The sequence below is a fragment of the Otolemur garnettii genome, unplaced genomic scaffold, assembly GCF_000181295.1.
Source record: "Otolemur garnettii isolate 467f Iridium unplaced genomic scaffold, OtoGar3 scaffold00094, whole genome shotgun sequence".
Taxonomy (NCBI): domain Eukaryota; kingdom Metazoa; phylum Chordata; class Mammalia; order Primates; family Galagidae; genus Otolemur; species Otolemur garnettii.
In genome coordinates this window covers 5348084-5363076 of record NW_003852489.1, presented here as the reverse complement: position 1 = coordinate 5363076, position 14993 = coordinate 5348084, and the positions used below count along the sequence as shown (strand labels likewise).

The 14993-nt window shown below is 33.9% G+C and overlaps 1 protein-coding gene across 1 annotated transcript in view; it reads left to right on the top strand.

The window, feature by feature from the left end:
- The window catches only part of BCAS3 (BCAS3, microtubule associated cell migration factor), a 611572-nt gene that overhangs the window by 176717 nt on the left and 419862 nt on the right, over window positions 1-14993 (top strand). Inside the window, exons 10-11 of the mRNA XM_023516602.1 lie at window positions 5616-5699; window positions 12915-13131. Coding sequence (XP_023372370.1) covers window positions 5616-5699; window positions 12915-13131 — 301 coding nt within the window. The remainder of the gene's footprint in view (window positions 1-5615; window positions 5700-12914; window positions 13132-14993) is intronic.

Below are 14993 nucleotides of genomic sequence, written 5' to 3'. Positions count from 1 at the left end.
AACTAATAATTGAACTTTTTAAAGGATTCATAAACGTTTGATAGTGATCCTTAAATCAAGACTCTGCAGAACCTTAATTTTTTAGGCTTACTTTTATATAGAGAACTCTAACTCATTAGTATTAAAGCACAGCATTAATTGGTAGTAAAGTGAGTAGTTTCTGACTTTTTAGCAATCAGGAAGCATGGCTGTTGCTCTTTAGCAATCAGGAAGCATGGTGACCAATGCCTATATTCCTAGCACACTGGGTGGGCAAGGGGATGGATTGCTTGAGCTCAGGAGTTCAAGATCAACCTGAGTGAGACCCTATGTCTTCAAAAAATAGAAAAATTAGCCAGGCATAGTGGTGCATGCCTGTGGTCCTAGCTACTCAGCCAGGCAAGAGGATGGATCACTTGAGCCCAGGCATCTGAGTTTGCTGTGAGCTATAATGATGCCACTGCACTCTAGCCTGGGTAACAGAGTGAAACTCTGTCTCAAAAAATGAAAAAAATTAGTAGGCAGGAGTGACTACTGTCTTCATTAGTAGTTTGAAAACCTGGGCCATAGAATAATTTAATTGACTTCAGCTATATGTTTAAAACTAGATCCAAATAAGGGCTAAGTCATTGGTTTTAATATTGAATCATACATGCTTCCATTTTGTTTAAATTTTAGTTATTTATTACTTTTTAAGATGATTATTATAAAGAAGTGTTTTATTTATGTCTTCGTCAAGGCAGAAGGTAAATTTAAATTTTCAAAAAGAAAAGAATAAATTTCTTTTTATGTCATTTAGTACCCTGCGTGTGAGTATTGAATGAAATATAAAGCATAGCATTTTTTATTTCATTTTTGCTGGTTGCAGAGTTACTGTATCTTGGGAATAATATGAAATGATGGTGAAGTAGTTCTTGACAAAATTAGGATGTGGTAAGTAATATAATTATTTGGTGAAGCCACAGACTAATAAATCTCTAGCCTTTGGAATGTACAAAGTTGAGAAACTACAGAAGAAAATTATTTTTCTAGATGAATTCCTTGGTAACTTTTCCAAAATTCTGTCTGCAGCTATTAGATCTTTTGCTTCTTACCTAACGCTGTATGCATATCTCATAAAAATAGCTCTTTTCAAATTATTCTTTTCAAACAAGACAAGAGGCATTCAATTAAATGTGATGACATAATGGTATCTTCTGATGTTTACATCTGTAATACATTTCCCTTGAGTGCTGGAGACGTCCGAGAAGGAGATGTGTAAATTGTCCCTTGGCTTTTGTAGACATATTCTCACATGTGGGAAGCGGTCCATTTGGGTCGGAGGTATTATGTAAATAGTTACATACTGTTTTTGAAGGGGAAGAACTTCTTTCATAGATGCATTGTTTGGATATGTGCCAGTTGTTTTGCCATTACAAAGATATATGTTAATAATATCTGGTGTCACATACAGAGACCAGACAAGATAGTGGCGTTCACAAGGAGTTTGCTAATCAAAAAGTTGTGCGGTTATCTGGAAATATTCCTAGAGAAACGTCCTTACGTTGGATTGCCATAACAGCTGGTATTTCTTCATTTCTGATTGTTTTAGCTTTGAGGCTGAGTGTGAAATTGTAAAATGGAATTAAATTTTGTAGTAACAGTCTTTTTCAGTGAAAATGCTGTTTTGACTACAAAATCTGAAGTGAAAAGCCATACATCTTGATGGGGTTTGTTTTTTAGTGCATCTCTCTTTTTTTTTTTTTTTTTAAACAAATGTACTTGTAACTTTGAAAAATAAGTATAAGCCAAACAAACCAGAGTACACCCATGTACCCTTTATTCAAATTGAGCTCTTAACCATTTCAGAGTAAGTTGCCTATATCATTGCCCCTAAATGTGTTAGCTGTCTGCCAATTGAATATTGTTAAAATGCTTTAATCTGCCATCAACTAACCCTTTGATATTATTTATAGACCCCCCCACTCCCTGCTCCCTGTGGCATAAGATATGATCTTGCATTAGCTGTTAAAATTTTTTTGAATGTCCCTTTAGACCTTTAAAATATAGAATATTTCACAGGCTGTCTTCTTTTAAATCACTGATATTTTTGAAAAATGTAACTCCCTGACTCTACCTCCAGCCTTAGTTTTTTAAAAATAGAATGATTTTTATCTTGAGTTTTTATGATATTTTCTCTTGGTTGTATTTATGTTATATATTTCTCTGAAAACGACATGAGTAATGTTCTCACAGCGTGGTATCTGGTGGCCCTTGATACGTGGATATAGTTGTCATTTTGTGGTGATGTTAATTTTGTTAAAATTTTCAGTTTCTATACTGAAAAATCCTTCTTTTTAAAAATTTTACAGTTACATGCAATAAATGAGCAGTTTGTAGAAACCATGGATATATCCTACTTTTTATCAAATTTTCAGTCTAGTTTCAGCATCCATGCATTCTTGCCTGAGCCAGTCTTTCATGCTTACAGAATGATTTTTACCTTTACTCTCCACATTTACTGGTAGGCACTTGACTTTATACTGTAGGTAAAATCCCTTCATTCTCATCCATCCCTCTCTCTCTCTTTCAGCCTTTGTACGGTAACAACCCTCATTCATGTGTCTATCCTCCCTCCCTTCCTTTATTCCACACATATTTTTAATTACATACTCATGAACTTCTGTTTTTCAGTGGTTTATTATTTATTCTATCCTTATTTTGGTTATCAAATTGTTCCAGAGTTGAACAATGGAAGTTCCTTCAAGCTGATAGTCACTATTTTTTTAAAAACTATTTCTCTACTGGGTGGCGTAAGAATATTATTACTCATAGTCACCATGCCTCAACCTTGCAGTTTGCTGTTTCTGGCTCTCCTGGTTCTTTGTTTGTTTGTTTGTTTTCTTTCCTTTTTAATTTTTTCAAGACAGAGTCTTGTTCTGTTGCTCAGGCTATAGTGCAGTGGTACAATCATAGATTCCTTTAACCTTTAGCTCCCAGACTTACTCAATCCTTCTCACTTTGCCTCAGCCTCCTGATGGCCAGGACTATAGGTATGTGCCCCTATGTCCAGCCAATTTAAATTTTTTTTTTTTTTTAGTAGAATTAGGGTCATGCTATGTTGCCCAGGCTGGTCTCTAACTCTGGCCTCAAACTCTCCTCCTGCCTCAGCTTCCTTAAGTGCTGAAATTACAAGCATAAGTTATTGCACTCAACCTTTTGTTTAAAAAAAAAAAAAAAGACGAGGTCTTCTTATACCTCCTGGGCCTAAGGGCAGTGACTATTGACAGGTGCACTACAGCCCTGAACTCCTGGGATCCTTATTCCTCAGCCTCTGCAGTAGCGGGGACTATAAGTGTAGCCACCATGCCTGGCTCTCCTGGTTCCTTTTAACGGGCAGTGGTATTAGAGACTAAGCTTTGTCTAGTAGCTGTGCTCATTGTCTTCCCTTCTAGGCATTTCCAATTGACAGTGCTAAAAACATATGAATATTTATATATATACACACACACATAATGCATATATAAATGGGCAAATGTACATATATACATACAAATGCATGTAAATATAGAAATACACATATTTTAGAAATCGTAAGTTTACATTGATACTTCCATACGGTTCTTTCTTGCCTTCCTAATTTCATTTATATTTATATGTCTCTTACTCTGCACAGTAGACCCTGATCTCAACTGTCCACTCATCTGTTCAATCCTCTAATAGAAAAAGCAAAATTGCAAATTGCCCACTAATACTACAAAAAAAAAAAAAAAGAAAGATTTCAGGTTTATTTTATTTTTCTTATAATTATGCTCACTTTTGTCATCACCTGAACTGGAGTTATGCAGTAATAATACTATATTCATAGATTATTTTTATTAATTTGTTTTTCATTCCTCCCTTTCCTTTTTCCTTCATTTTGTTGTGGTTTTACCTGATATATAATTGATGTACAATTGATACATAGTTCCTTTTGTATTTACATTTATTTTTATGCTTGTATATTTTCGTATATATTTATTTACATTTCCCTTTATTTCACAAATGGTAACATAGTGTATATACTCTTTGGCAAATTGCTTTCTTTCTTTAACAATATTTCATGTATATTTTACTATTTGGTGGAGATTTGTTGAGAATTCTTGCTCATCTTTAATTTTGTTGAACCAAGATTGTGCTCTGAGGATTTCTAGAGCAAAATTTCTGGCTTAGTTATTTTTATGTAGATATGCTTACTCAGTTGTGGTTGAATTTCAATTTGTTGTTTATTTTTACATTTTGTCCTTGAATATTTTAAATACCTGAAGCAGGGAATAAACGGAGACTTTCCAAAATATTGTCTTTCCTTGCTCATGCAGCAGGAGGCAGCAGAGGGATAATTTTCATAATTCTTCGAATGTCTATTTGTGGGTGAATGGATAAGTGAGTGAAAGAGAGAGATTAGTTCTTTTTATTAGCCAAATTTATAACTTTTCAAATTCTTTAGTTTACTCTATGTGAAACCACATTTGCTAATTACTTATCATATGGAAAGTTCCTCACCACTCTCCTCAGAATCTCAAGTAGTCATTCTTGTGGCATAAAGGATTGCCTAAAAAATAACTTGACTTCGCATATCAGACTTTTGAAAGGTTCCTTACTATTCTATTAATATTGCTTTGAAGGATTTTTTAAAAAGCAGTGTCACTGATGGAGAAAATTTGAGTTAAGAATAAAGGGATTACATATTAATCTTCATCAAAGACCCTGTTTTTAAAACTATGTAAAGCAGATCAAATTTTTGTTTTGGGAGATATAAATTCTTTGTGAATTACAGAGGCTTTAAAAAGCTCATGTTATAGTGGGGTGATGTTTTAATATCTTATTCTTATCATTTTATTTTTTTAAAAGTTTTAAATGTACATTATCTAATTTTTTTTTTCTAAATATAGGAAGCATAGGACCAGCAGAGAATTTAATCCTGGTTTACAGCTTAGTATGTGAGAGAATCATACATATCAAAGTAATGATTCACTTTGAAAATTGGCAGGTTCATTTACTTATGCCAGGAACGAATAAGAGCATGTCTTTTTCATTCCTAATTGTAAAAGAAATAAGCTCTCTGAAGTGGACAGCTAGTGTATGTGTCACAGTCGATTTGGGCATAACTTGTGCCATTTTTGTGGCATAATTTGTGCTTTTTACACAATTGAAAACGCAAATATGGCAACATTTTTTGACTAATTTTGTTTCCTTTTACAATCCCCGCAGAGGATTTAAAAGGACAAAACATCCAGTTCATTAGCATGTTAAATATTTAACGTTAGGAAGTCATGTGTAAGTCCTTTGATTATACTTCTTAAATTTATTTGTGGAAAGGGTGCCAGACCCCAAATCCTACTGTTTTGGAGTTTATGAATTCTTAAAGACTATTCTTCTTGTAATTAAAACTAGAGTTAAGCATGCAACTGTCTGAGTGGCACCAGCAGATTATGAAAAGGGGCAGAAGTGTCTCAGCAGGGCTTTTAGCTGTTTGTCTGAAATACAGTCATGCAAACATTCCCACCCGCCACCATCATTATGCATGATAAATAAGCTCTATCCTAATAGCCTTTAGAGTTAAACAATCTAATAGAATTCACTTCTTGGTTCTCTCTTTCTTTTTTTTTCCCCCTCAGTTGATTCGATGTCATCAGTCCCGTGGCGGAGCCTGTGGAGACAACATTCAGTCTTATACTGCCACAGTCATTAGTGCTGCTAAAGTGAGTACCTCAGAAGTCCCTGGGAGTTGTGATTATGTGGAGTAACTTTCAGGTTTCTCTCTTGAATTGGGTTGAGATTGTCCCTTCCATTTTTATTCACAAATGCGGAATAAACTTAAGTAAATCACAGTTTTATTTTGTTTTGTTTGTCACTCATGCTTTGGTATTTAATCTCTCAAGTTTCATAACTAATACTTGAGGAAAGTACCATTTCCAATTTTAAGTCTTTAGGTCCGTTAACTACCATAGTTTGTTATCTAACTAATAGCACATTTGAAAAAAGCTTTTAAAGTGCCTTCTGGATTCTTTGTCTATGATTTTCCTTCTCCTGCCTACACAGACATCCCTTTGGATCTTTGAACATTTTTGAGTCTTCTTCACATGAAAAGACTGTTACTCTTCATGAAGACTTGAGTCAGTCCCTTGGCACTTTCAAAGATTATCACATATCAAGGGGCTTCCCCCTTCATGTTTGTCAAATGAGTTCTTTGTGTGTGTGTGAGGGTTAGTTTTGATGACGGCTAGTAAGGTTTATGCTGATTATAAGGTATTCTTAGAACCACTATCCTTTTGAATTGTGAAGTACACAACAAAACAGTTCTAATAATAGGGATGGCAGGGTGAATCGAAATGACAGCATGTAATAGAAAGCACAACTATTTAGAAAAGAACAACAGTTTAAAGTAAACCACAGGGAAGGAATCAAAGGTCACACCGCTTTATGTAAAACAAATACAAAAATACTTCAAGATTGATCACAAATGCTTCCATGATGTGCTTTAGAATGTGTTCCTTGATTTGATGAGAGAAACTACATCTGTCACCCGAAAGGGAATTAACAAGTACGCCTTTATGCTTGCAGCACTATATTTTTTAAACTTCTGAAACTTTAAATTATGATGGTTACTTCAATGAAGAGCAGTCTAGGAGTAGTTATGAAAAGTCTCCTGTGTCAGTCTATTCGTTATTTACAAAATAACAACAATGAGCTCTGTTTCTTAGGTATTAGACTCCTTTTGGTCTTAGCTGTCTCACACATTTGGATCAGAGTCTCATAATTTTCCGCTGTAGAATGGGTAACTTTTTCAGCTCCTGTTTGCTATTACTATGTATTTGTGTGCTTATATGAAAGGAAAGTGACCTCCATTCAGTAAATGTTTTGCTGTGGATGTGCTGTAATGACGCTAGACTTTATATTTTTTGAAAAAAGCAAGAGCAAACTCCCTACTTTCCCTTATCTCAGTATCGGTAACTGTGAGGCGTATGCTGTGTCTCCCGTGTTAAAGGCCCTAAGAAATTGTTTAACATAAACCTTAATCAGGACAACTTTCAGTAGGCCATTGGTCAGCAACAGGGGTGTTGGAATTTATTATTAATTAATTGTGGCAATATACAAAATTTTGCCATTAGCTTTTGAATAAAGTGAGTAGTGTTTAATTTTAGTTTTTTTTTTTTTGCCTGATTTTAATGCTTATTCATGTTTATAGTTGTAAATTTATAAAATGAAAGAAGACGTATAGTCATGAACATCAACGTCACCCATTTTTTGATAGTCTTGTGTGTCTGTGTGTACGCATGCACATATACACATTTAATTTTAGAAACAGTCTCAGTCCAATCATATATTGTACTCTGACCTGTTAACATACCTCAAATGCCATTAATTATTTTTGAAAACATTTTTTCATATTCAGGTAATGTTATGTGGCTACAAAAATCTTTTTTTTCTGCTATTCCAAACAATATTAGACTCCTGAGTCAGAGAATATTTCCCATGAATATTTTGAAATTTCATTAAACATATTTTTAAGTTTTTTAGCTAAAACTTCTACCAGGCAAAGAGGGCTCCTTCATTTTACTTTCAATATCTGGTTACTTTATATAGAAAAAAGGGAAAGTTGGAATGCTTTCACTGCCTAGATGGTTATTCCTCCTACCTAGGTATTGTATATTACCTGTGGTTAAATTAACCTTCCTGTTTTGTGTGGTAGCAACATCAAAATGACTTCTGTAATTAGTATAATTTCTAAAGATATGCTCTGTCCATGTTACTATTACATTGTGGGCTGCACTCCTATTAGTTTGTTACCTTATGAAAATTCATTCCATTTATAACTCCTGTGTTCTTCTATTTGAAGGGCTATAAAGTTTACTTGGGGGAAGAAACTCCCAAAGATGTGTTCAGACCTAGAAGTCTTCCCCAGATAATTCTATCTAACAATTAAGAATAAACAATGGCAATATTATTATTTTTCTTTCAGAGAATAAGAAAAATTGTATTATGCCTAATTTGGTTTTCTGACAGCAGATTACCTTAATATCAAAATTCTACAATAGCATTATAACAGAGGAAAGCTGTAATTCTAACACAGGAACATAGATGTGAAAAATCCTAAACAAAATATTAGCAGAAAAAAAATCAAGTGATGTATAGGATGTATAATATGCCATGATTCATTTGGGATAATTCCATAATATAAGGCTAATTTATCACTCAAGATTTATTTGAGAAAATTGGACATATTTGTTGATAAAATCTTTTTTTTTTTTTTTTTGAGACGGAGCCTCAAGCTATCCCCCCTGGGTAGAGTGCCATGGCATCACGCTCACAGCAACCTCCAACTCCTGGGCTCAAGCGAGTCTCCTGCCTCAGCCTCCCGAGTAGCTGGGACTACAGGCGCCCGCCACAATGCCTGGCCATTTTTTTTTTTTTTTTGGTTGCAGCCATCATTGTTGTTTGGTGGGCCCGGGCTGGGGATTTGAACCCACCACCTTAGGTGTATGTGGCTGGCACCTTAGCCGCTTGAGCCACAGGTGCCGAGCCTGTTGATAAAATCTTTTAGTAAATAGTGGTAGTTTCTGGCTCTCTAGATTTCAATTTTTCTCAAATTATCGAACTTGTTTAAATGCAGTAAACCTGGTTATATTAAAGTCAGTTTCTGATAACTCCTATGTCTGGCCCCTTTTGCGTCTATTTCTGATGTTTGTTGTTTTTATTGGTTCTCATTTATGATATCTTGACTCCTTGTATACCAGAAATTTTATTTTATTTTATTTTTATTTTTTTAGGTTAATTTGAGGATACAGAGAATTAGATTACAATGAATTTATTTTAAAAACTTTTAGAAACAACTCTCAGTTTGAAATGATAATGGAATTCTGGGACATGATTAGTTTTGGATCATCATGGTCCTATCAAAATTATTTGAATGAAGCTTACCTGAAAGCTGTAAATAGATTGCTATAGATTCACCCTTCTATTGTATATCTTTATGTTTCAAGCCAAAGCTTAGAGGGAAGGTCACCAGGTGTAGACCCCCTGGTAGGCCTTTGGCTCTAGTATATGACTTCCCAGTTCCAAATGTTTGTCAAAAGTGTATTTGGAGGGACCTGACCTAATGTACATAATACAATAGTACATTTCAAAACTATTAAGAAAAGAGTATAATTGTCTTACCAGAATAAATAAGTAAGTGAGGTGATGGATGTGTTAATCAGTTCGATGTAAGCATTTCATATTGTATGTCTTTTTTTTTTTTGAGACAGTGTCTCAAGCTGTTGCCCTGGGTAGAGTGCTGTGGTGTCACAGCTCACAGCAACCACAAACTCTCGGGCCCAAGTGACCTCCTGCCTCAGCCTCCCAAGTGGCTGGGACCACAGGTGCCTGCCACAGCGCCCGGCTATTTTTGTTGTTGTTTTTGGCTGGGGCCGGGTTTGAACCCACCACCTCTGGTATTTGGGGCTGGTGCCCTGCTTCTTGAGCCATAGGCGCCACCCTATTTTTGTTGTTGTTGATATTGAAGTTGTCATTATTGTTTTAGTAGGCCTGGGCCAAGTTTGAACCCTCCAGCCTTGGTGTATGTGGCCTGTGCCCCACCCATGGAGCCACGGGCACCACCCTCACATTGTATATCAAATCAGTACATAAATGCATCAGTGTACACAGTTACAATTTACTAAAATAATATAAATTTAAAAAAAAAACAAAAGTACCATTTAGTAAATATCTTTCTAGCTCCTTCTAGAATCAACAGATACCTCTAGGCCTAAATGCCCACCTCAAAAGTCTAGATTTCCTGTTCTTTTGGATTTTGACCTAGTAACTCTTCACTATCTTATTAAATGTTCAGTACCTTCAAGCAGCATTTTACAAAAATATTCTCTCCTGTTTTCCTTGTTGTTCTTATTGGTAAGATTGATCTAATTTATCTAGCCTGTCATGGAAATAGAAAATAAATTTTCTCAGTATTTCTTACCATTGTATCATTTCTAGATAATATAGTATTTTTTGAGCTATATGACGAAAAGTATGTAAAAAGTCTTGTAATATGTACTTGAGAAAAATTCTTGTCTTTAAATAATTATATAGATAATGTGTTAAAGTACTTTCTCTGAAAGAATAATTGTAACTCTTACTCTTTCAGATGACTCTTTCAGTTTCCTTTGTGGCTTCATAGAGGTTATTTAACCACTTTGGTGTATAGAGATTAATTATTAATTTTTGGTTTTTAATTTTTTTGTCTTACTCCGCAATTGTGAGGATAAATATATTCACTGCACATGCACTTGGAGTTCTTTAGAGGGAATAATCCTTTTTATGCTTTCTGTTTTTCCAAGTAGCGCCCATATAATGTTTATACTTCTGGCTTTATTCTTTTGACTGTCCTAACAATTGATTTTGTTTTCTTCATAAAGAATATTAAAGTGATGAATTTTCTATGATAGTGATAAAGGAAAAAATTAATATCGAAATTATTCAGAAGAGATTACTTGACACATTTATAAAATCTTGTTCTGTGTTTTCTAGTTCCCCATAACTGTCTTATTTAATGTGTTTTAACCCCAGCGTGGTCAATTGATTTAATAAAAATGCTTCTGTTTTCTCTTGTTATCTGATAACTTCTTAATGACAGCTAACAGCTTTTGTGAGAGCAGCACCATTAGCACTAATGGATAGGCAGGACAACTGATATGGCATGGGAAAGGTTAAAGATGACTAGTGACCCTTTGGCAAATCTGCTTGCAGCAGAACAGAATAAGTACCATGCTCATCTGAATTATAGGTCATAACGGATTTTCTCACACTTTTGCTATAGTCTGATGTTCAGCTGTCTTATAGCTACAGTTGTGTTCTGTGAGTACTCTTATAAAAGATTAATTAGGGATTTAATGAACTTTTACATTTAGATACCTCAAATTGTGAGGACAACACAGTGTAATTTACCATCTCCATTTGTCCAAGTTACGATTTCTGTATTCCTAATTTTTGCTTAGCCTTCACAATTTTTGTATATATTTGAGGAAATTATCCAATGTTTATACATGCCTTATCAAAATCAGGTGGAAAGACAAATTACTGTGAGATGACGTAGATTTCTAAATATGGAGTGTCAGAGTTCTTACATAACATTACAGATTACTTCTGGACACTAGGGCTCAGAGATGTGCTTGATTCTTATGTAGGAACAAATTTACTCTAAAAGCAAAGATCTTTGCTAATGAAGAAGACTTCCAGCTCTCTTCTCTCACCCTGTCCTCCTGCATAATTAATGAACTATGATAAACAGCACTGTCTTGTAACTTACTACACAAATTACAGATTTGGTAACTATTACATTTTGAGTTTAGATTTTTGTCCACTAGTAAGATGACTCCATCAACAGTCATAGTTTTTATTCTAAGGAATGTTGAGAACTCTTCCTGTATCATGTGCCTTTGACTGTGAAATGTACTTACTACCTTTGCTTCCCTCTTTGTAGATAATTTCCCTGGTTATCTTATGCTAACTTTTACCGTTATCCTGTGGTTTGCTTTGGTACATTACTTTCCACTCTAGTTCTTTCTGTTTTATTCCTGTTCATTGGTATAAGAGCATGAAATGATAGGCTCAGGGGCAAATGGGGAGGATATACAATCAAAGACTTTAAAACTGAAAGGCATTCCTTTGATAAAGGGATAGCTACATTTAAGTGGGAGCATCTCTATTATCATTAATGGAGTAGGTACGTCAGCTGAGGCATCTCAGAGGTTAATCGGGCTTCCTGGCCTGCTCTTGACATCAATACACTGTGCTGCCTGGTTCTGTTGGTCCTTCAGAGGCTTACTTGACAACACTCTGACAGACTTTGTGTAAGTCATTTCTTGTGAATTATTGAAAGAAACGTTTGGCTACTAATTGAGGAAAGCTAATGTGTTTTATAATCATTGCAGTTTGAGTTTTTAGCACTAAACAAAACAGTTACAATTGATTTGTGGTTGTTTCTTGGTTTTAGTCTGCTGTAAGTTTCTTTTTGCTTGAATTCAGCAGATGGCTTTGCTGGCCATTTTATTTAAGTATTTATTAGTATATGTTATTTTAGTTCTTAGTTTTTCCAATCCCCCCCCCCCCAATCAGGCATCTTTGTTTTGTATTTATTAACTGTGAGATCACAAGTAGTAACAGGAATACTCTATTACAAGGCAGTGCAGGACAGTGGTTAAAAATCAGGCTCTGGAGACAGTCCTGGTTTTGAATTCTGACTCTGTCACTGAGGGCCCCTTTAAGCTGCTGTTTTGCTTAACTTTCTTTGCCTTAATTTTCCCTTCTATAAAATTGAAGTGTTTGAGGAAATCTGTAGACAGTTTATGTTGTGAGCCTTGGCTAGTAGGAAAGGAACCGTGGATAATGAATACACAATTGAATATACTGTATGTACTATATGTAACCTAAAAAAATAACTTACATAGCAAATATTGCCCTACTCCTATGTGATTCAATACACAGTGGAATATACTTGTATGTACTATATATAACTTAAAATATACTTTAATCCTACAGTAAAATAATGTGTATATTACTAGTCTTATTAGTTATATGGTGTTTTAATAGAAAGTTTCCTTGGAAAATACTTTTCCCTTTTAATTTTAATCTAATTATTGCTTAAATCACATTTGGACCTTTAATGTTTAATTATTTGACTGTAGCTTTATTCCCACCACGGTGTCTGTGGAAATTTTACTGATGCCATTCCCCTCAAACTAATACAGATATTCCAACTAAATATCAGGATTATGTTAAAAGTCATACTGAATTTCTGGGACACTTTGCTGCTACATAAAAGATTATAAGAGAATAAAGAATTTAATACAATGAATAGGAGACTTAATTAACTGCGTATTTCTATTTAGAATCCAAATACTGATGTGAAGTCATGCATTTTATTTCTCTTTGTACAGACATTGAAAAGTGGCCTGACAATGGTTGGGAAAGTAGTTACTCAGCTGACGGGCACACTGCCTTCAGGTGTGACAGAAGATGATGTTTCCATCCACAGTAATTCACGACGGAGTCCTTTGGTCCCGGGCATCATCACAGTTATTGACACTGAAACGGTTGGAGAGGGCCAGGTAGGACTTTTTGGCTCATGCAGTGTGTGTTACCTGCAGAGATTGGGCTAAGATCAAGATCAGCAAAAATGTATTTGGCATAGGAAATTATTAATTTGGAATTTTAGAAATTATTCAGATTAGATTTTTCTTCAACAGATGATGAGTAACATGTTAATACCTGTTACTTCAAACATTATTAAATCATCAAATCTGAAGCTAAAGTGGAGAATCTAAGAGACTCTCTTATATCTTTGTGAGACCATTTGTTTCATAAGTAAATAATTATATAGCTCTTTGTAACTGTTCAGTTCATAGTAAGGTTTCTTTTTTGTGTCTAATGACATTTGTCATAACATAAATCTTAAGATTAATACATTTTTTTAAAGGCAAGACCATATATATTTGGGATAATTTTTAAAAAATTCATTCTTGCAAGTAACAAGTAACGTAATTTAGTGAATAAACAAAAAAATTACAACCTATTTCCTTATCAATATAAAAAAAATACAAGAAATCTTAAAGTAACACCAGAACATATACATGGCACCAGTATCTTCAGATGAAACAGATCTTTGTAGTTTTTAAAGTCTAGATTTAGATGTATATATGTTATGCTTGTATCTAAATCTTGCTAGCAACATATTATTTGGGTTGTGTTTTTTTCCCATGTGTTCATAAACTTTTTTGTTTGTATCATAGCTATCATTCTAAAAATATAACTCTTAAAGGAAGATTTTATTTTAGTAGTTTGTAATTATTGCTATAACTATAGAATCTAGAATCACATAGGAGTAGGGCAATATTTGCTACATAAGGTTTTTTTAGGTTGTATATAGTACATACAGTATATTCAGTTGTGTATTCAGAACACATAGCTAAAAACTGTGTGAATCTTTAAAGCATTAACCTTAAATATTGCATGTTCTTTTGAGAGAATCTGCTTCTAGTATATATGGGTCGACATCCTGATGAAAAATTACATTTGGCAGCTACTCATGTGCTAGTTCCTATAGTAAGTAAGATCAAGGGCACTTCAAGAAAATGTGCACCTTACTGCAATTAGAATAAAATCTTTGAAATTCTTGGTTATTAAATTTGGTTTTTATATATTTTTTGAAATCCAAATAGTAATTCTCTGCTTCTCCTATCTTTGTGGTTAACAAACTATGTTAGACTTTTTTTTTTTTTTACTTTAATGAAATGCTAGCCAAGTTTTCAGTTGACTGCAGTGACTTTGTATCTGTGTCTGTTAATTAATTGATGTGGACAGATACATACAGATGTTTTCCTTTTAAATTGGAATTAAATATATAAACCTTTAGTGCTATGAGTGTTAAGAGTAAAGAAATTCCCTCTGTTCTTTGATTTTTTTTTTTTTATTCTTAGTTAATCCATCTACATGACCAGTCACATTTATTAGGTAGTAACAACCCTCCTCAACATTGTCTAGGGCCATACATCTGTTAACTGAACATTTGTTGACAGAGAGATTTGTGGTCATTTCAAAGTAGAAAATGTTATCTTAATTTTTTTGATGAAATAGATTTGTAACTTGTGTATTAATGTATTTTTTATATTGATGTATGAGGACATATAAAATAATTATGTAAAAAGCATAACTTTAAGTCTTTTTAAAATATGGTTTAATTTTTACCATTTTTTTTTCTTTAAGTTCATTAACTTTTTATGACTTTATAAAAGAAAATCTTAGTTTTGGAGTATGGAAATAGACTATAGATTGTGGAGTTGCAGATGTTCACTTGTGATTAAATACATTAGCACTTGAAACAAGTAAAGATGTTTATTAGGAGGAATTGTAGAGATACTAGCTTTAAAAAGTTAAAAATCTCAAAGGTTGTTCAACATGAAAAATTTTATCTTTTCTGTTATTGATTGGTTCCCATAATCTCCCACTCATGACATGTT